Source organism: Cygnus olor, chromosome 1 (assembly GCF_009769625.2).
Source record: "Cygnus olor isolate bCygOlo1 chromosome 1, bCygOlo1.pri.v2, whole genome shotgun sequence".
In the NCBI taxonomy this organism is placed as follows: domain Eukaryota; kingdom Metazoa; phylum Chordata; class Aves; order Anseriformes; family Anatidae; genus Cygnus; species Cygnus olor.
The window spans coordinates 86,169,306-86,187,282 of record NC_049169.1 but is presented as its reverse complement, the minus strand read 5'-3'; the positions used below and the strand labels follow the sequence as shown (position 1 = coordinate 86,187,282).

Here is a 17,977-nt window from a genome sequence, read left to right as displayed (position 1 = left end):
CTTCACAGTCCCCAAGGACACTGCTGATGGGCCCTTTTGGGTCTAATCTGACTTCATCCTGGCTGCGCTGGGCTCTGTGTAACTTTCCACGCTGCATTTTTGGTGCTTTTCCGGAAGGCGTTAGCCCAAAGTGGTGGAGCAGCATCCCAAAAGGATGTCAGCAAAGGGGGCTGGAGAGCAGGGGGAGCAAAAATGCACATGGGGATGTGTAATGAAAGACTGTCTTCACCCTGTTAAAGCCAAAGCCAGTGCTGTGGGCAAGCTGGCCTCCAGCTGAAGCAGGAGGTGGCAGTGCCCTGCCTGGATGCGCTGAGAGGTGGCCCTGCCACTCGAGGTGAGGACCCTCCATGCTCCCCAGTAAGTGGTATTTCCCCATCAGTTTCCCTCCTGTGTCCTCTCTGAGAAAATAGGCTTATAGGATCTCTCTTCCCATGCCTCACTGATGAGGTTTCTGCTGTCAGTGCATCCCTGTAAAGGATTCTCTGCTGCTCCTCCTTTACCACGGTTAATGGCCCTACCAGGTGCTTGGTTGTGCAGGAGAGAGTGAGGAAGTTTTAGACTGTGCGGTCCCGGGCAGAGGGAGCTGTCGTTTTCCTCCACAGAGCATCATCGTTGCCAGTGATGGGGCTGGGCGAGGCAATCCTATTCTCCCCGGTTTCTCCACTGTGAATGCAAGCAGTGGTTCATGCGTCATTAGAGTTTTGCAGGCTCGGCGTCAAACTGTCCCCGTGTGTGTGTTTATCTGCATGCCGACGGCAGGCAGCTCACCGAGGTTGAACTCCAACCCTTTCCCTTTTCTCTGCCACTGTGGCAGAGGTGCGTTTCCCTCCACTGAAGGGATCCCTCCATCAGGATCATCCCTGGGGCACCTCTGGGTTGCTCTTGGAGGGCAAACCTCATCCCAGCCCCTGAGGTGGAAGGCAGCAATGATTTCAGCCCTTCGTTGCACCCTAAAGAGCTGCTGCTCCTCCGCTCCCTGCCATTGCAGTGGTGGTGGTGGCAGGGGACAGGTGAGATCCTGATCCAGAACCTCTGTCTCCCCGGGCTGGATGTGGCTTTCTGGGGAGCTGCTCAGTGCTAACGGAGCTGCGTGCGCAGGCCGAGCAGTCAGAGCTGATAAAGGCACCAGCCTTGCAACGAGGAGTCTGTGCATCTGTCTTCTGGCCCTGCAGGCTGTCATGTGAATCCATTTATTAAATGGGGCAAGGAGGGACCTTGTGTTTGTTTTGGTTCATTACATGAATCTTGTTCCCTCCGGGAGTCCAGTGGGATCAAGCAAAAGGGCTTGTTTTATAGCTAGTTTTTGCCTGCGAATCCCTGAGCCAATTTAGCCATTCAGCCCATGCCCCAGCAGGCTGGCGGGAGCAGCGCAGCTCAGGAGTAAGCGCTTCACGCCGCCCTCCTCCCTGCAAAAACCAAACCAGTCCTTTCAGAGACTGCCTCCATTGCAAGTCCTTCACGTTTGTCTGCTTGTTAAGAGGCCACGCTCACCCTGCCTGGGACGTGTCCCTGCCAGCCCCCCGCCCTGTCCCCAGCTGGCAGCAGCCGCAGCGTGCGCCTGGCGGTGCGGTGCCAGCGGTGGATGTCAGCGATGCACGCGTGGTGGGATGCAACCACAGCACCTGCCTCCGGTGCCAAGGCCAGCATCCTCCCGGCATGGCTGCTCTCACCACAGTGCTGATGGCCTGGGGGTCCCCATGTCCCGTGGGGGCCATCCTGGGACGCAGCTGCGATGACGGAGGTCCTGCTGCCCGCATAGGTGATGGGCTGGTGGATGATGTGGGTGGGATGTGCTGTTCAGGGCACCCCGCCTTGCCAACCCAGCCTGGGGGAAGCTCCAGCCCTAGAAACCTGCCCCATCCTTCCCGGTGGGCAGCTCCATCACTGCTGTTGGAGGGAGCAAGCTGCTTGCTGCAACAGAGTGGGAGGCAGACAATTAGCCAAGGGAGCGGGCAAGCATCTTGCCATGGTGCACGCTGCGTGTGAGCTGCTGCAGGATAGAGAAGTCACAGCTGGTGGCCTGGGCAGTGCCCTGCCCCAGCCGCTGTGGGGCCAGCTGTCACCTTGGAGAGGTGCACCACATTGATGTCACGCTCTGCTCCCTGACTTCTCCCCGCCTTTTTCTAAGCAGAGGAAACCGCCGCCGGAGGCTGGCAGCTTCCTCCCAGCTGCTTTCAAAATTGTGGGGTGGCTGTCCTCATCACCCATGAGGGCTCTCCACCGCCTCTGCAGAAGAGGACCCCAGCAGAGCTCGTTCCCATGGGGCTGGTGTGGCGCAGGGTGGCTGCTCTCTTCCTCGTCCTCTTTCTCCTCCTGGGTGAGTGCCCTGCACTGCAGCAGCGGCTTTCAGCAGCAGGCGAGTGGGAAGTAAGGCTGGCGGGAACCCCGCACAAGCTAGATGTGCGGGCTGCCTCCCCCGGGCTGCTTTGCCTCCCTAAATGGGGGGACAGGATGCTCCGGGTGGGTGGCTCAGCAAAGTGACTTGCTCAGTCTGTAGGGTGAGGACGGCCCCAGTGATGCTCTGGCTCTGTGGCCGTGAGAAGGGTACAGTGGAGCAAGCTCCTTTCGGTGCTGTGGGTTCATGACAGATGCTGGCAAGATTTCAGTGAGGAGATGTGCAAGCCCATGTTGCGCGGCTGTTAAGGGTGCAGGTGGGGGGGGTGGGGATTACTTTGCCCCCTCTCTTGGGATGGAGTTTCTGAAGCATTCTTAGGCTGTGCCACCACCAGCTCTCTTCCTTGGTCTGGTCTCCTTGCTGGTTTCTGTCTTGGTGCTCATATCCCAAGGGCATTTTGCTCAGCATCAGTGCAGAGTGAGCATCACCCCTGGGAACTGTGTGGGATGGGAGGGTGTGCAGGTGGCTTTTGATTCCCCTGAAGCAAGTTCACAGGTCTGTTGATAAAGGGCTTGTTCTTACAATTGCAAGGGGCACCAGAATCCCTGGGGCTTTGTGCTTCACAGAATAAGACCATGCTATAACTCACTTCAGTATTGCACTACGATCCCCTGCACACCCACATCCATCGCCCTTTTGGATGCCTGCAGTAACATCCATGCAAACTCCTGATTGATGACTCTCTGCCAACAGGTGTGGGTGCTGGCCAGCGGGTGGTGACTGTCCAAAAGGGACCCCTTTACCGCGTGAGGGGGTCCCACGTCACGCTGTGGTGCAAGGTGAGCGGCTACCAGGGCCCGGCCGAGCAGAACTTCCAGTGGTCCATCTACCTGCCCTCGGCCCCCGAGCGCGAGGTGCAGATCGTCAGCACGGCCGACCCCTCCTTCCCCTACGCCGTCTATGCCCAGCGGGTGCACAGGCGGGAGATCTACGTGGAGCGGGTGCAGGGGGACGCCGTCCTGCTGCACATCAAGGAGCTGCAGGACCAGGATGCCGGCGAGTACGAGTGCCACACGCCCAACACCGACCAGAGGTACTTTGGGAGCTACAGCGCCAAGATGAACCTCTCAGGTGGGTCCCCAAGGGCAGCCTCACTCCATGCTGGCCAGCTGCTGGGTGGTGGTGATTTGGGTTTTTCCACTTCCATTTTCCTACTAATACTGTCAAGGTGGTGGTAGAGCTCCCGGGGAGGATGTGCTGTTCTGTGTGCAGTGACACCAGGGCACATGTGGGTCTACAGCCTGTAGGGATGCAGGCGGGTTTCACACTGCAGACGGGAAGATGTGCTCATCTTCAGGTCTGTGGCACATTCCTGCTGTGGGAATGCTATCCTAACCCTGAGTGGCCAGGGTTGGGATGCCCAGAGGGTCCCTCTGCAGTTTGCTCTGGCCATTGCCCCCCAGCCATGGCAAGGGACAGGAGAAGGTCCCGTAGCTGTCAGACTCCTCGGGGCTTGGCTGTGGTTTTTGTAGTGACCAACAGGCTGCCCACAGAGGCCAAGAAATGCTTTTCCCCCTGACCGGCTTCTCTCTGTGTTTCTCCCCTTGTGCCCTGTGTCCAGTGATCCCGGACACCCTCTCGGTTTCCATGGGGTCCCAGGTCCTCACCCAGGCAGAGGGGGACGCGGTGGAGCTCACCTGTGAGGTGTCCAAGACCACTGCCCAGCATACACATCTCTCTGTCAGCTGGTACCGCCTTCGGGGAGCAGGGGAGCACCAAGCTGAGGAGATCCTCACCCTCTCCAAGGACTTCGTCTTGAAGCCGGGGCCATCTTACACGCAGAGGTTTCTGTTGGGGAACGTGCGGCTGGACAAGGTTGGGAACACCACCTACAAGCTCTCCATCACGGCAGTGGAGCCCTCTGACCAGGGGCAGCTGTACTGCGAGGCGGCCGAGTGGATCGAGGACCCCGACGAGACGTGGAAGGACATCTCCCGCAAGCAGACAGAGAAGACAGCGCTGTCAGTCACAACCCAGGGTAAGGCCCTTGGCTCCAGCTCCTCAGTGCACCAAAGGCCGTATAGCGGTGGCCTTGGCAGTGCTGTGTCACAAAAGTTTCTATGCTCACACGCCTGCCTCTGCCACCCTGCTGCCTCCACCACATACGTGGTGTAAAGGGACTGTGGGTCAGGCTTTGAGCCCCACAGCCAGGTGGGGACCAGAGGATGTCTCGTTCCCCTGGTGGGTTGTGGCATGGCCTGAAGAACATGGCTGCAGGTACCAGTGCCATGCCACCATGTTAGAAGTAGGGAAACCTTGTGGAAGTGCAGTATTTGTGCTGCGGTGGCTGCTGAGAGTAGAGGGGAGGTGCCACAAGGCCGCTGTGGTGCTCACATCAGTACAGGCGGTGCTGCTGAGGAGAGGTGGCCATGACACGGGGCCCCTCGTCCCCTCAGCAGGAGCGGCCCCGCAGCGTGGCACTGCCACCCCCACCGCAGCCAAGCAGGCCGACGGTTTCTATAAACGCTCCAGCAAATATTTGGGAATGCCGAACATATCTGCAGCAACTGGGATTCCTGCTCACGTACTGTTTATGAAGCGGTGTTTAAATTCAGAGGGCAATGTGCTTTCCATAAAGTACTTCAGCCCCTCCAGCAGCAGTCGCTGAGGTGCTCTGTTTTGCCTCCAAACCTCAGCACGAAGCCGTGCCCTTCTTGTGGGACAGGAGGGCACCACTGAGCTGCAGAGCCCCTCCGTGCCCCTTTCTGGTTTAAGGGGGCTGCAGGCCATCTCTCCGTGGTGAACATTTTCCATTCTCATTACTTTTTGTAACAAAAAAGGAAATGTTTTGTTAGCAACCCCCCTCTTGTTTCCCTCTGCATGGCCGCCATTTGCACCCTCTTGACTTGTGTTTGTCTGCAGACCACGACCTCCACGTGGGCATCGTCGCCACCAAGAGCACCCTTTCTGAAGGGGACATCTTGCAGCTCAACTGCATGCTGGGAGCCCAGAGGAGCAGCAGCAGGTACTTCCAAGTGGCTTGGCTCCTCAACGGCATGGAAGTGGCCAGGCTTGGCCCCTGCGGGTTGTTGGCCTGGAAGAAGGAATATGAGGAGAGAGCCGGGCTGGGGCAGCTCCGAGCATTCAAGCAAAGCAGCGCAGTTTACGTCCTCGCTGTCTATGGTGTGGGGCCGAAGGACAGCGGTGCCTACCACTGCTCTGCTTCAGAGGTGAAGGCTCCTGGAGATGTTCAGAGCATCCACACCAACCTGTCATCAGCCATCAGAGTCGACGTGAAGCCCATAGGTCAGTCAGTCCTCGTGGCTCTTCTGGGTAAAACCTGCAGTGATCCCTGGGCTGGGGAACGTGGTGAGTCTGGTCTCGCCTTGGCAGGGACAACGCAGCTGCTGCTTACAGCAAGAGTGTGAACATGCCAGTTTTCAGTAGATGATAATGGGAAGAGCATTCGCCCTGGCAAACGTCAGTGTGACAGATGCAGCAGCTGCCAACAAAAGGTGTATGTCTTTAGCCTGGTCTCTTTGTGATCAGGTTTGGGGTGAATATGTGGAGTTGTGGGAAGGTTGGGTCCTTGGCACAAAAAGCTGTGGGTAGCTTCTGTTGCTTCTCCTGGGGGAGACCCAGCAAAGCAGCTAATGCCGGGGAGGGGGCAGCAGGGGGTCACTGTCATTTCCAACAGGGTGCTGGTTTGGGGGAGGACTTGTGAGAAACTGCTCCAAGAAAGACGTGTAGGAGATTCTTGGTCTCCGTGTCATGCTAGACAAGGATTTTTCCAGCATAGCAGGACCTGCTTTTGGGGCTCATTTTCTTAGATGTTCCTTTATGATGTGCTCCTGGTGCTGGCACCTGGCTGCTTCTCCTGGGTAGTTAGGGCTGCCCAAGCTTCACAGAGGCTTGGGAGTGGTGGACCAGGGGACAGGATAGGACCCGTGGCTGGGGCTGGAAGAGCAAAATGCAGCTCAGGAGAGGGGAGGTGGGAAGGAGGTTTCATCTTGATGACGAGGTTTGCAGAGTGAAAATGGGGCTAAGGGCTGGCATGGGGCAGGGGTGGTGGGGAAGGTTCTGGGTGGTAGCAGGCAGGACTTCTGTCCCAACACTGATGGCTCCCATCCTCTTGAGCAGGTCTTGGTCTGCGTGCCACGCTGATAAGCCGGACCGCCACCGTCAGATACACGCAGAGCTTTGAGCTCGTTTGCCAAGTGAGTGCCAGCCACCCCATCGAGGAGGTGCTGCTCTCTGTAGGGTGGTTCTTCCAGCCCAACCCACCTGACGGCAGCTACCAGGAGCTGGTGCGGGTCCTTCCCGATGGCACCGTGTCCTGGGGGCCGGCGCAGCCCCGCTTCCAGGGCAAAGCCCAGCTGAGGAAGGTGGGCGCCTCCTCCTGGCTGCGCATCCACAGCGTGGTGTCCGGCCACGCGGGGACGTACCAGTGCGAGGTGGGGCTCTGGAGGACCCCACGGGGGCAGCCCACTGCCTCTGCCACCTCCAACGCCGTGGGGATACAGGTCATCCTGCCAGGTGAGTGAGTGGTGCTGCGGGTGTGCCTTCTGCAGCTCCTTCGAACCCATCGGTAGTAACCAGGGCAGCCAGGACTGCTGATGGCTGGGCTGCCCCCAGCAGGATCACCTCTTGGGGGTGCACAAGGCAGTGCTACCCCTCCTGTTTCCTCCTTTGGATTTTAGGGATCTTTGGAGGCTGTGGGGACAGTAAACTGCTGGTGTGGATGTGCAGTAGTAGTGTAAGTGGCGTGAAGATGAGCAAGTGTGATCATAGATCATCTACACAGTGTGGACAGCAAGACATGATGACATTTGGCTCCAAACATATTGCAGCCATTACTGGATACTGTGATGCTGGGAGGGGGCGACCCACGTTGCAGGAGGTGGCTGCTGGCTCTAGCACTGCCTCTCAACGAAAGGCAGCGTGAGCCATGAAGGAGATATTTAGGAGGTACAGAGTAAATCTGGAGAGGGAGCCTGCTCTAGCAGCAATGGGATGAGGCTAGGCAGTAGAAAGTAGAGCTGCAAATCATGAAAATTGCCAGCCTGTTCCTTTGTGCATAAAATCTCTTGCTTGGAGTCCGCAGAGTTACTCGAGTTCATGACTTCTGCTTCAGTGCTTTATTTACCACTGGGTGTTGGTGGGTGCTGCAGGGGGTTAAACGCTGCTCGGGTCTGGCCTGGTGGCTCCAGGTGGGACAGACCTGCGTGAAAGGTCACAGCAGGAGGGGGGAAGGAAGACAGATCCTTTCCACTTCTGACTTCTTGGACAGTTCAGCATCAGACCCTTGGCAGGGCTCGCACTGGGTCCCTGCATGAAGCTCCTGGATGTCAGCAGGCTGAACTATGTGCTGAGCAGCTGAAGTTAGGAGCCTGCTCTTTTCCAGTGGCCGCAGGATCACAGCATGGCTGGGGTTGGCTGGGACCTCTGGAGGTCACCTGGTCCAGCCCCCAGCTCAAGGAGGGACACCGAGAGCAGATTGGCCGGGCCCATGTCCTGGTGGCTTTTGAGTATTTCTAAGGAGGGAGACTGTGCCCTCCTCTGAAGAAGTGCACGTCCTTAGAGCAAGGCTGGGTGCCCTTTTAAGTACTAAAAAAGGCAAGTGCATTGGAAGGCAACTACTTGCATCTGCTTCTGAAGTGTGCTCAAGTCTGCCTGCTCCGTGTGTGTATGTGACAAGCTTGAACAGCTTCCCAATTAGGGTCATTGCCTTCCCCTCTTCTTCTTGCCCTCCCCGGTTCCTCCAGAGCAGGGGGAGTGTCAAAGGCCACCAGATGGGATGTTTTGCCTTGGCTGGCCTCAAGACAGGCAGCGATGGTGTCTGAAGTGATCTTCTTGCTTGTTTTGGATGGGTGCCTGAGGAACCGGGAGAAGGAGGTTTTACAGAAGGTATTCACCTGTGACCTGCAGGAGGTAGGAACTTCAGAAAGACCTGTTTGTGGCCTTTCTATTGCTCAGGGAGTAGGAAAGGTGCCGTGGTGGGAAGGGGCTGCTTGGCGTGGAGCTGAACGACCTCCAGGTATAGTCACGGAGGACGCTCAGTAGCCTGGTGTGTGGTTTCTGGTTAATAACCACCACAAACAGATGATGGCTGCTGGCAAAACCCACACAGGCTCCACGGTCTCTCTGAGATGAGGCTGCTGTTGTCCACCAGCTCCACAGCCGTGGGCTGGGCTTGTCACTTACCTGCGGGCCTGGTGATGGGAGCGGGAGGCTGGCACGTTCGCTGCAGAGACAGGCTTTGCCTCTGAGCCCCTGAATGACAGCAGCCTCAGTTTCCCTGTTCCTGCCCCATGGTCCCTCTTTTACACCTTTAAATGTGTGTGGATTTGCTCATTCTCCCCTTCACCCACCCGCCCTTTGCCCTCCTGCTCCAGCATCCACGTTGAGCATCCTCATCCTCCCACCTCTCGTGGCAGTCCAGGCCATCCTGACTGGCAGCTGCAGCCTCCAGGGATTATTTTGTTCCTCTGTTTCAGAAAGCAAGCTTCAAGTCTCTACGAAGGAGAGCTCCGTGGAGGTAGCTGGAGGTGCCGACACGAGCATCGAGTGCAGGATTTTGTTCTCCCAGAACGACTCTCAGTTGGTCGTCACCTGGTACTTCCTACCTCCTCCTCCAGCAGATGCCACCCCCCTGCAGATCGTGCGGGCCAGCTACAGCGGCCTGCTGGAGTACGGGGCCGACTTCAGCTCCCCTGCGCAGAGGTCCCGGTTCCTGAGCCAGAGGGTGTCCAGCGAGGCTTTCCAGCTGCGGATCCTCTCGGCCGGCCCGGGGGACCAGGGCGGGTACCGCTGCCTGGTGGAGGAGTGGCGCTGGCTGGAGGACGGCTGGCGCAGCCTCGGAGAGGGGCAGTCGGGGAGGACCTCGCTGCGGCTCCGGCTGCCCGGTGAGCTGGGGTGCCCCTGGGGGAGGCTGGGTTTGTCCGCAGCGGGGCTTTGGAGAAGCGGCGGCTCCTGTGTGGGGTGGTTTTGGGGTTGTTCGCTCTGTTGAGTGGGCCTCTGAGGGGGAAATAGGGAATTAGGATTTACTGCATCCTCGCAAACAAATCAAGCTGGTATTTTTGCCTCCAGCAGCAGAGGTCTAATGCTTCACAACAAAGTGAACCATGGCCCTTGCTTTCCCCTCTGACACGTGCTGTGCTTGGTCAGTGGTGCAGTGCTGGGAACAGAGAAACAGCCTCTTCTTGGCGCTCCTCAGCATCCTGAAGCAAGATACAAAGCTTCCCCTGTCCTGAACAGGGCTTGAGGGCTTAGCTCTGCTCTCACCCTGGGGTGCAGGGCAGTGGGTTCCTTCCTCTTTTGGCCCCACCTGGCTTATGGGTTGCAGCCCCAAATAAACAGAGGATTCTGGCTTCCTGAATAGCTTTTGGTACAAAGGATGCCATATCTCTTACTGGGAGGGAAGTGTTACAGCAGAGGGTGGGGGATAAAGGGGAAAAAACACCTGAGGGAAAGTAAATCACCTGGTGTCCTGTGGAGGCTCTCCCACGAGGTCATCCAGATCCCCTGCGCATTGCTCCAGAAGATTTCTGGAGACAGGGGAGTGTCTCTGTAGCAGCGTGCAATGCCCTGACAGCCCTTTCTGCTTGCCTCCCACCCCAGAGAGCGAGCTGCACCTGGAGCAAGCCAACAGCAGCATCTCAGCGAGGGAGGGCGAGGAGGTGACGCTGGGCTGCCTGCTGCAGGACACCCACGTGCCCACCGCCCGCCTCTCGGCCTCCTGGTTTCGCGGGGAGGAGGGCGGCCACCCCAGGACCCTGCTCACCCTGCGCCACGACGGCTCCATCGAGTACCCCCAGGAGGGGCTGGCGGGGAGGCTGCAGCTCCGCCGCCCCACCGCCGGCGACTTCAGCCTGACGCTGGGCGGCGTGGAGGTGGGCGATGACGGGCTCTATCACTGCCAGCTGCAGGAGTGGCAGCAGCAGGGCAAGGGGCAGTGGGCGCTGCAAGCCTGGGCGCGCTCGGGGTACACCCGGCTCACTGCCATCCCCAAAGGTAAGGGTGCTGCGGGCGGGGGCTGCTTGCCCTTAGATTGCTGGGGGGGCTGGGGGGATGGTGGCAGTGCTCTGTTAGTAATGACGGCTGCGATGGCAGCGATGCAGCAGGGCTGGGAGGAGTTGTGAGGGAGCTTGGCGGGTTGGATACTGGGGAGTTACACTGGAACGCAGGCAGGAGGAGAGCAATTTGAGTGATCCATGCTGAGGGCCTGGTGAAGAGGTGCTGAGGTTCCAGCCCCATCCATCTGCCAGGGCTGAGCCCCAGGTCCTTGTTTTGTAAATGCTAGAGGTGGAGGTCAGATGAGGTGCAAAGAGTAAGATGTGGTCCACAGCACGGTGCTACTGACTTCCAAGGGAGCTCTCCCGTCTGCTCCCTTGTGCTGCTGGTTTGTAGGCCCTCTGCAGGATCGTGTGCCCAAAACCCTGCTCTTAATCCAACCATTTGGGCCAGAATGCTAACCGTTTCTTTTGGGGGGGGGGGGGGGGGGGGAAAGAAATCTTGTAGCAATTTTTCTGGCATCTCCAGTGAGACCTTTAAAAACCACCACTGTCCTCTTGGGGTGTATGCCTGGTGCAGAAATGAGCTGGATTCTGCAGACAGAAGTTTAAATAAATAAAAGGAAAGGTTTCACTCAGGCATGCAAAGTGTTTTTAGGGAGGTAACTGGCAGGGAGAAAGTACTCTTGTTGGGGAAGAAGGAGGCTTGGGTGACCTGTGTGGAGGAAAAAATACGAACTGTGAAATCAGCCATGTATGCAGCTGAGCTGGGGTGTATCAAAGCCAGTCTGGGTGCTTCCCAATAGGGAATTACTGTTTCTGCAACGAGTAGCAGCACCCACCGAGGTGGAAGGGCTCGAGGTGGGCCCTGCGGTGCCTCCCTTGTGCTTGCTCCTAGCACAGGCACGTACAGAGCCTGCTCACAAGACTCCGCACCTACAGCAGAGCTAATCTGGATTTAGCTGCACCACGAGGACTGACAGAGCTCCATCCCTCTGATGTTAAATTCCTGCCATTGTCCATCACGGCTCGTTATAGCACTCCAATTTCTCCTTCATCATCCCCCCCTATCCACCCCAATCTCTTGTACTTGTTACTGGTGAAAAAACAATTGCTACAATTGCTCCGTAACTGCTGGAAAATTCTCCTCCAATTTTGTATAGGTGTTTTTGCCAAGTGGTTTTCATGGCTTTCACAAAATATGAGAGATTAGCTGGATATTTTTTCCTTTTTCTCGTTGTTTGTTTTGCTTCTCCAGTGATGCAGGCATCTTGAAAATGCCCCCCTGGCTCACAGATTTCAGTGTTTCAGAGAGGAGATTGTGAGGGTAATGCCAAAGGGAAATACAAGTACACCCATAACCAGGGGCAGCTCCAGCTCTAAATGACCATGCTCAGCGTGGTTCTGCAGGGCAAGCACAAAGCATCTGTGCACAGGTAAAGAGGAACTGAGGAACAACACCGAGATGGGTGAAGGAGATCTAAGCAAGCTGGTGCGGCCCTTCGTGGTAGGCCACATGCATCTGAGGTCAGCCTGTCGGGTTGAAGCTGTGTGACAGGAGCTGGGATTGTAATGGTCAGGATTAATGAGTGCATGTGAGGAGCCCATAACAAAACCAGACAGGCTAGCATGGGGCTGACCAAACGTAGTCTTTCAGAGGACCCAGAGGGTCTACCAGCAGTACAGGTGTCCTTCACCTTGACCAGAGAGTTCTTCTGTAGAAGGTGCTGAGGACAGGGCTGGGTCAGCAGGTGCCCGAAGCTCAGCATGGCTGAAATAGGACAGCAGAGTGGCAGAAGCAAGGAGGGGTGGGTAGGTGGTTGGGGAATGTGGGGTGGGAAGGGACAGGGAATTTCTAGGTGTCATTTCATTTGGTTTCCTCTTGTCCCTCCTTGTTCTGGTGCACCCCCTGACAGACCTCTGCCTCTCACTGGTGTCAGGCAGGGACCTGGGGGTGATGGCTGCGTGGCTTTTCCTTACTGAGACCAGTCTGGAACAGATTGTCTGGAGAGCCACGCTGTTTCTGGTGGGATGCTTCAGCTGAGAGCGAGACAGGGCCCTATCTGCCCTCTCAAAGCAAGAAATTCAGGCAAATTGCCTAGATTCTCTTCCCTTTCTCCTCAGGTAGCCTTGAAAGTATTGTATGAATTCTTAAAAATTGGTAGATATTAAAGATTGAGGGAAGAGTGATAAAAAGTAACTTACAGAAACAGTAGGAGAGGGGAACTCAAACTAGCTTGGGGTCTCACTTTTTTTTGTCGTCTTTTTCCTCCAGAGTCAACTGTTTTGTCTACGATCTGTTCGTCTCCACCATTGCTGAACTTCATCCTATTCTTACCTCTGATTCTGATCCTTCTCCTGGCCCTTGCTGGCTTCTGCTGGTGCTTCCTCTCCAGGAAAAGCAAAAGCAAAAAGGGCTGCACCAAAGGAGAAGAGCTGATGGAACTGAAAGGGGCTGGAGGGGTCAAGCAAACTTAGCTGGCCCAAAATGGCAGATGCAACTGGAAGGAGAAGAACTGGACACCTGAGGAGGGAGGACTGAGTACATGAAGAGGGCCTTTCTTGTTGTTTTTGTTTTACCATAGCTCATGCAATGAATGTTTGAAATTGTGTTTACTTTCAGTGGAGTGAGGCAGCTTTGCGTTACTAAGCAAATAAGGTTTTTGTAACGGGCGTTCCTCTGTTGGGTTTGGAACCCACCCATTTGACAATCAGTTCATTGTTGTATATTTGAAGTCCTTGCAGTATGCATGTCCAAACAGTCTCAGTGGGGGAGGAAGTATTGTTATCACCCTTCAGGTATAAGGGGAAAAAACAGTTCTTTTTGTACTGGGACACAAAAGCAACAAATTGCTGCTCATTTTAAGGTGACTTGACAAAATCTGTGCAGTGTGCAGCTGAAAAACATTGGCAGAGCTGGAAATAGAGTGCTCATGTCCCATTTGAGACATTGCACTTGCCTTTGCCCATCCGTTGCTGGGGAAGCACTCAGACACTGCTGTCTCCGGGTTCTGAGAGATCCTGCACCCAAAGAGCATCTTCTCTGAAAGGAAATAGATTTTCATCACAGAAGGTTGAGCAAGGCTGGCCAGGGCTGAAGAAAGTCCACAGCAGGAGCACCACAGCCTACCACAAAAGAGAAATCCCATTGACTTGGTAAGGGACTCGCGTGGAGTCTTGGATCCCAGAAGGAAGGAGAAGACACCAGGTCATCTCTGAGCTGTGTGTACAAAGTCTTCCCAGTTCTTTCCTTTGCTGGGACTGCTGTAGGCAGCGGGTCTTCAGTGGGCTGTCTGTGGGTCAGAAGGCTGCACAGCTGGGACCTGGCGTTAGATACCTCTGGGTTGTGCCATATAATATATTGGACCCAAGTGGGATCTGGATTCAAGTCCTTCACTTTCCTTACAATTGGGAAACCTGCCTGCCCTGCATTCCAAATACTGATCAATCATTTTTTTCCTTGAAAAAAGCACTTTTTTTTTTTTGCATAAGTTTGAAGGCTGCTGCTTTCTCTTTCCCTCTTCAGCCACCTCAGCCTTTTCCTGCAGGTCAATTTTCCTGGACTTCTTGCAGCTTCTCCCCCAGCTGTCCCGACCCCAGCCATCTCTCTGATAGCAGCAAGAGCACTTGGAGCTGCACGTAGGGCTCCCACTGGTTCTCTGCAGAGGTTTCCTCCTGCCCTGTGGACTACACACTGTTTACATATCCCAGCAGGATGTTTGATTTTCTGTGTGTGTGTGTGATAGTGTGACACTATTTGTGCTTGGCTTGCAATTGGCGGGCTGCTCACCTGCAGCTTTGCTGTCCAGCAAGTTGCTTCTCCACTGTGTGTCCAGGCTGTTGACTTTTCCTATCTAACTGAAGCACCTTTTACACAGGGTTGTTGAACAGCTTTCTGCGCTGGTTTGCTAAGGATCGTGCTGGCTGTCTGAGTCCTCTCTTGATAGTGTTTTACCTCATGGGCCAGTTTCAGTCTGTTTTGGCAGAGAAGCAGATGCTCCTGGGACATTTAACTCCTACAAGTTTCAGGGACAATGATAGCTAGGTGAAGGAGAAAAAGCAGGTATGTTTTCCCACCAAGGAAAGGCTGCAGCATGAATTACCTTACACACACTGCCTGGTGTCCAGCTCATAATCAGGGGATGTAGGAAGATGTAGGTATGCTATGGGGTGGGAAAAGAAAGAAGGAACCGTCTCTGACCATCAACTATTAGTAATTACTCTGTGCACATAGTGTTTATCTACCAGTATAATGTTCTCCCTCATTATTTTTATTCAGATGGTTTCCATCGCTTGCTTGTAAGCACCTTGGGAGCACGCTTCAGAAGCCTTGCTAAAGTCAAGAACCTGTGATGTCTGCTGTTTACCCCCTAGATAGGGCTGACACAATCTGATCTTGTTTAAACAGCAAGAAAAAGTTTCTCTTCTTTTTGTTGCATTCTTCTACGTGCTTGCAAGTACTTTCTTTGTCCCTCTGTACCTCTGAGGACCGCAGATAGGAAAACGTGGGTGTTCAGTTTCCCCTCTCTTTCTAAAGAATCTCGCTCTTTTATTGTTGCTCGGTGTCTCACACCTCCTCAGGCGTTACCCTGGCAAATCACACACATGTGGCTTGACACGCCACTCTTTACGTGTCTTAGGATGAACCTCACCAAGACCAGCCTTCTGCTGAAGAATCCAGCTTACCTGGTTCATTACTCTGTGGCAAGCCCTAGGAGCGACCTTGCTGGGTTTGGTGTCCTGCAACCCCTGCTGGCCCCTTGCTCGTTCACCTTGCTGCTCCATCGCAGGTCCATGGAAACATCTTTGCTGGCATCTAAAGTTCTTGTAAAAAGCTGCAGACCCTACTGTAACATGAGATTTTGTGTCTGGCGGATTGGGGGAAGAAGGTGGGCAGAGAGGGGGAGCTTTCCTCCGCCGCAGGACACCTTTTTTTTTCTGGCCCTTTTTCTCTTGGTTAGCCAGAGGCCTGAGTAGCAGCTTTCCATTCATGCAGGTTGAGAGGTTTTAATTTAGGTCTGAGAACTGTGCCTGGGGCCTTGATGAAAGGGTCTGTGAGAAGAGTGTGTGTGTTTTTGCAGGGGTGGTTTTTCCTTTTTTTTTTTTTTTTTTTTTAAATCTGGTTCTGCTGGGTCACAGCCAAACCTTTTGGCTATATTTTTTTAAAATTTATTTTTTTCCATGAGTGGACTTAGAGTTGTAACTCATCACAGTAAAAGCTGCAAAACACAGCCCTATTTTTAAAGGGAACATTTCACTCAGCTGAGGTAGATATATGAGTGGTGGGTCAGGAGGAGGGTGCTGATTTTGCTGCTGGGGCTCTTGGCCACCTTTAGCCACCCCATCGCCACTTTTTTTCAAGCCTGGCCTCTGATGTAAACTAAAACAGCTGATAAAATATATATTTAGCTGTAATAACCCTATGGGGAAAAAGTGTGATGGTGTAGACTGTGCAGCACAGCACTGCTCCTGTTGCACCCCAGTTGTACCCTTGCCAAGGGACAGTCCTGTGTGAGGGGCAGTATGCAGTGGGAAGGTTCATGGTCCTTCGGGTCCTCTTTTTTGGAGTGTTTTAAAGTATTTTAAAGGAGCTTGAACAGGCTACAAGGCAATGCAGGGTTGGGTCCAAGAGGAATGTATCAGCTGCAAGGGGCTACAGAAGCACAAGGGCTATGTTGTGCTGGAAGCTTTGGGGTGGTCGGGGTTGCTTGCAGCCATGCGGTCAGAAATCAATATCAGGCTTTCTTCAGTCCTGTTTTCCAAAAGGGCCAGGAAGGGAGGCATGGAAACCTTTGTGCAAGGGGAGAGAAGCACTTCCACTCAAAGTGAAGACCTGCAGCTTGGCAGACCCTTGCTCTTCAGAAGATGGATGGTGTGAGCGGGGTCAGGTGGGAATATAACTACTGCTTTGCCTTCCTGGAAGGCTTTTATGGCACTTGCCTTTGGAGAGGAGCAAGAACAGTGCTTAATGGCCACATGGGCAGCTCGTGCAGTGTGATGGGGTACAAAGGGTTGCCCGAATGTCTCTCCCCTGAAGATGGTTGCACTGAGGGCCTTTTGCTGCAAGCTTGTGAGGAGGGAGGCTGGGTGGCAAGTTAGTTGCCGTGCAGGAACGCTTGCAAGTGGGGTGGTACTTTGCATCCTCTCAAAATTTATGGCTCAGGGTTTCCTCCCTGCCCTGCCCTGCTCCCTGGAAAAAGAGGACACAACAGCAATGTGCTGCCCTGGTATTGCCAGGGCAAGGTTATTGAGGAAGGCTTCCAAACTTTCAAGAAATGCTTCCAAGCAAATGATGTGCAGTTCTCCTGGGATGCCCCTCTGAAGCAGTATCTCTTCATTCCTTCCTATTAACTTTGAGTTGGTTTTGAAATTTGACGTTTAGTTTTCTTCCTGTGATAAAACATCTAAAAACTGGAAATAAAAGATGTTCTGATCTCTGTTTTGGTCTCACTTTATGCTATTTTGCATTCAAGCTGTTTCCTGCAGTCTATGCTTGTTTCACGTGTCCTTTGGCCTTGGTCTTTGGCATCTAAGGCAGAGCAGAATCACCCCTGGGGCTCTAAACCTTCCTTAACCACTAAGAAAATGCTGCTTTGTGTCTGCCTGCTGCTGGCTTTTGGTCCCTCTCCTCTGATTCTCCGCCTCCTCCTTCTCTCCTTCCAGCAGATAATATGGGATTACAGGAGAAGGCATTCTTTGCTCTACAGCCATGCATTCCAAGGCAGAAGCAGTACAAAGAGCAGGGCTCGAGGAGAGAAGGATGTGGGAGAGGTAACGTGGCTCTCTTTGCTGCTGCAGCATGTAGGAGGGACTAGCTCCCCGCCCTTGAAGCTAGCTAGACATGCCAACAACGAGGCTGGTTGAGGTACTGTGGGGCTGACGACATTAATGGTCCCTTACCTCCTTTTCAAGAGGATTTTGTGTGTGTGTACACTGTTTAAAACATATACAAGCCTGTTTTCCCTAGCAGCTTGCGTTTAGAAATGCAAACAGGAAAGCAGCTTCTGCAATCCAAACAGGAAACAGCATACCACAAGCAGCAAATTTGAGCATATGCTCATTAGGGGTTTCTTGCTTTCATTCATTCATTATGCCTTTTTCTGTACATTTCTAAGGAGAGCTATATGTTTATAAACGATGCTGGCAGGGAGCTGAGTCTTCCTCGACAGCCAGTCCCAGCAGGGCTCTCTGGGGATGTGTGGGCGTGTAGCTTGCTACTGCCATTGCAAAGCATTCACCTGCATGAGCAGCTTCATTAAAAAAAATAATAATTACAAAACACCCTCTGATGGGATTTTTTTATTTTAATTGCTTTTTCCTTGTACAGGTGCCAGGAGCAGGTCCTGTGTCTGGGTTGTTGGCAAGGGCAGTGGGAGGGAGCTGCTCCCCTGGCATCCCTATAGTCTGCCCTCACATGGGGTACTGTCCCCAGACCCTTCACAAAACCAAAGGGATATGGGGATGACTGTGAAGCAGGAGGTTCACTTGTCTCCAGCCTCATGCCGCTGCCCCTGCTCATTGTAGGGGTGAGGGGAGCATTTATTTCCGGGACTTCCAACCAAGTGTGAAAATTCACAGGTCGGGGGGTAGAAGAAAGCTGGTGGTTAGCATTATTTTAAGCGTGAGGGAA

At 54.2% G+C, this 17,977-nt stretch overlaps 1 protein-coding gene across 1 annotated transcript; it reads left to right on the top strand.

Moving 5' to 3' along the window:
• Positions 1 to 2,106: 2,106 nt before the first annotated feature.
• LOC121074696 (immunoglobulin superfamily member 3-like) lies at positions 2,107 to 17,013 on the top strand. The gene is made up of 8 exons (XM_040567099.1): positions 2,107 to 2,317; positions 3,089 to 3,466; positions 3,957 to 4,373; positions 5,258 to 5,641; positions 6,476 to 6,871; positions 8,833 to 9,240; positions 9,956 to 10,348; positions 12,623 to 17,013. The coding sequence occupies exons 1-8, from the start codon at positions 2,260 to 2,262 to the stop codon at positions 12,823 to 12,825; spliced, it is 2,637 nt and encodes an 878-aa protein (XP_040423033.1). The 5' UTR covers positions 2,107 to 2,259; the 3' UTR covers positions 12,826 to 17,013.
• The last annotated feature ends 964 nt before the right edge of the window (positions 17,014 to 17,977 follow it).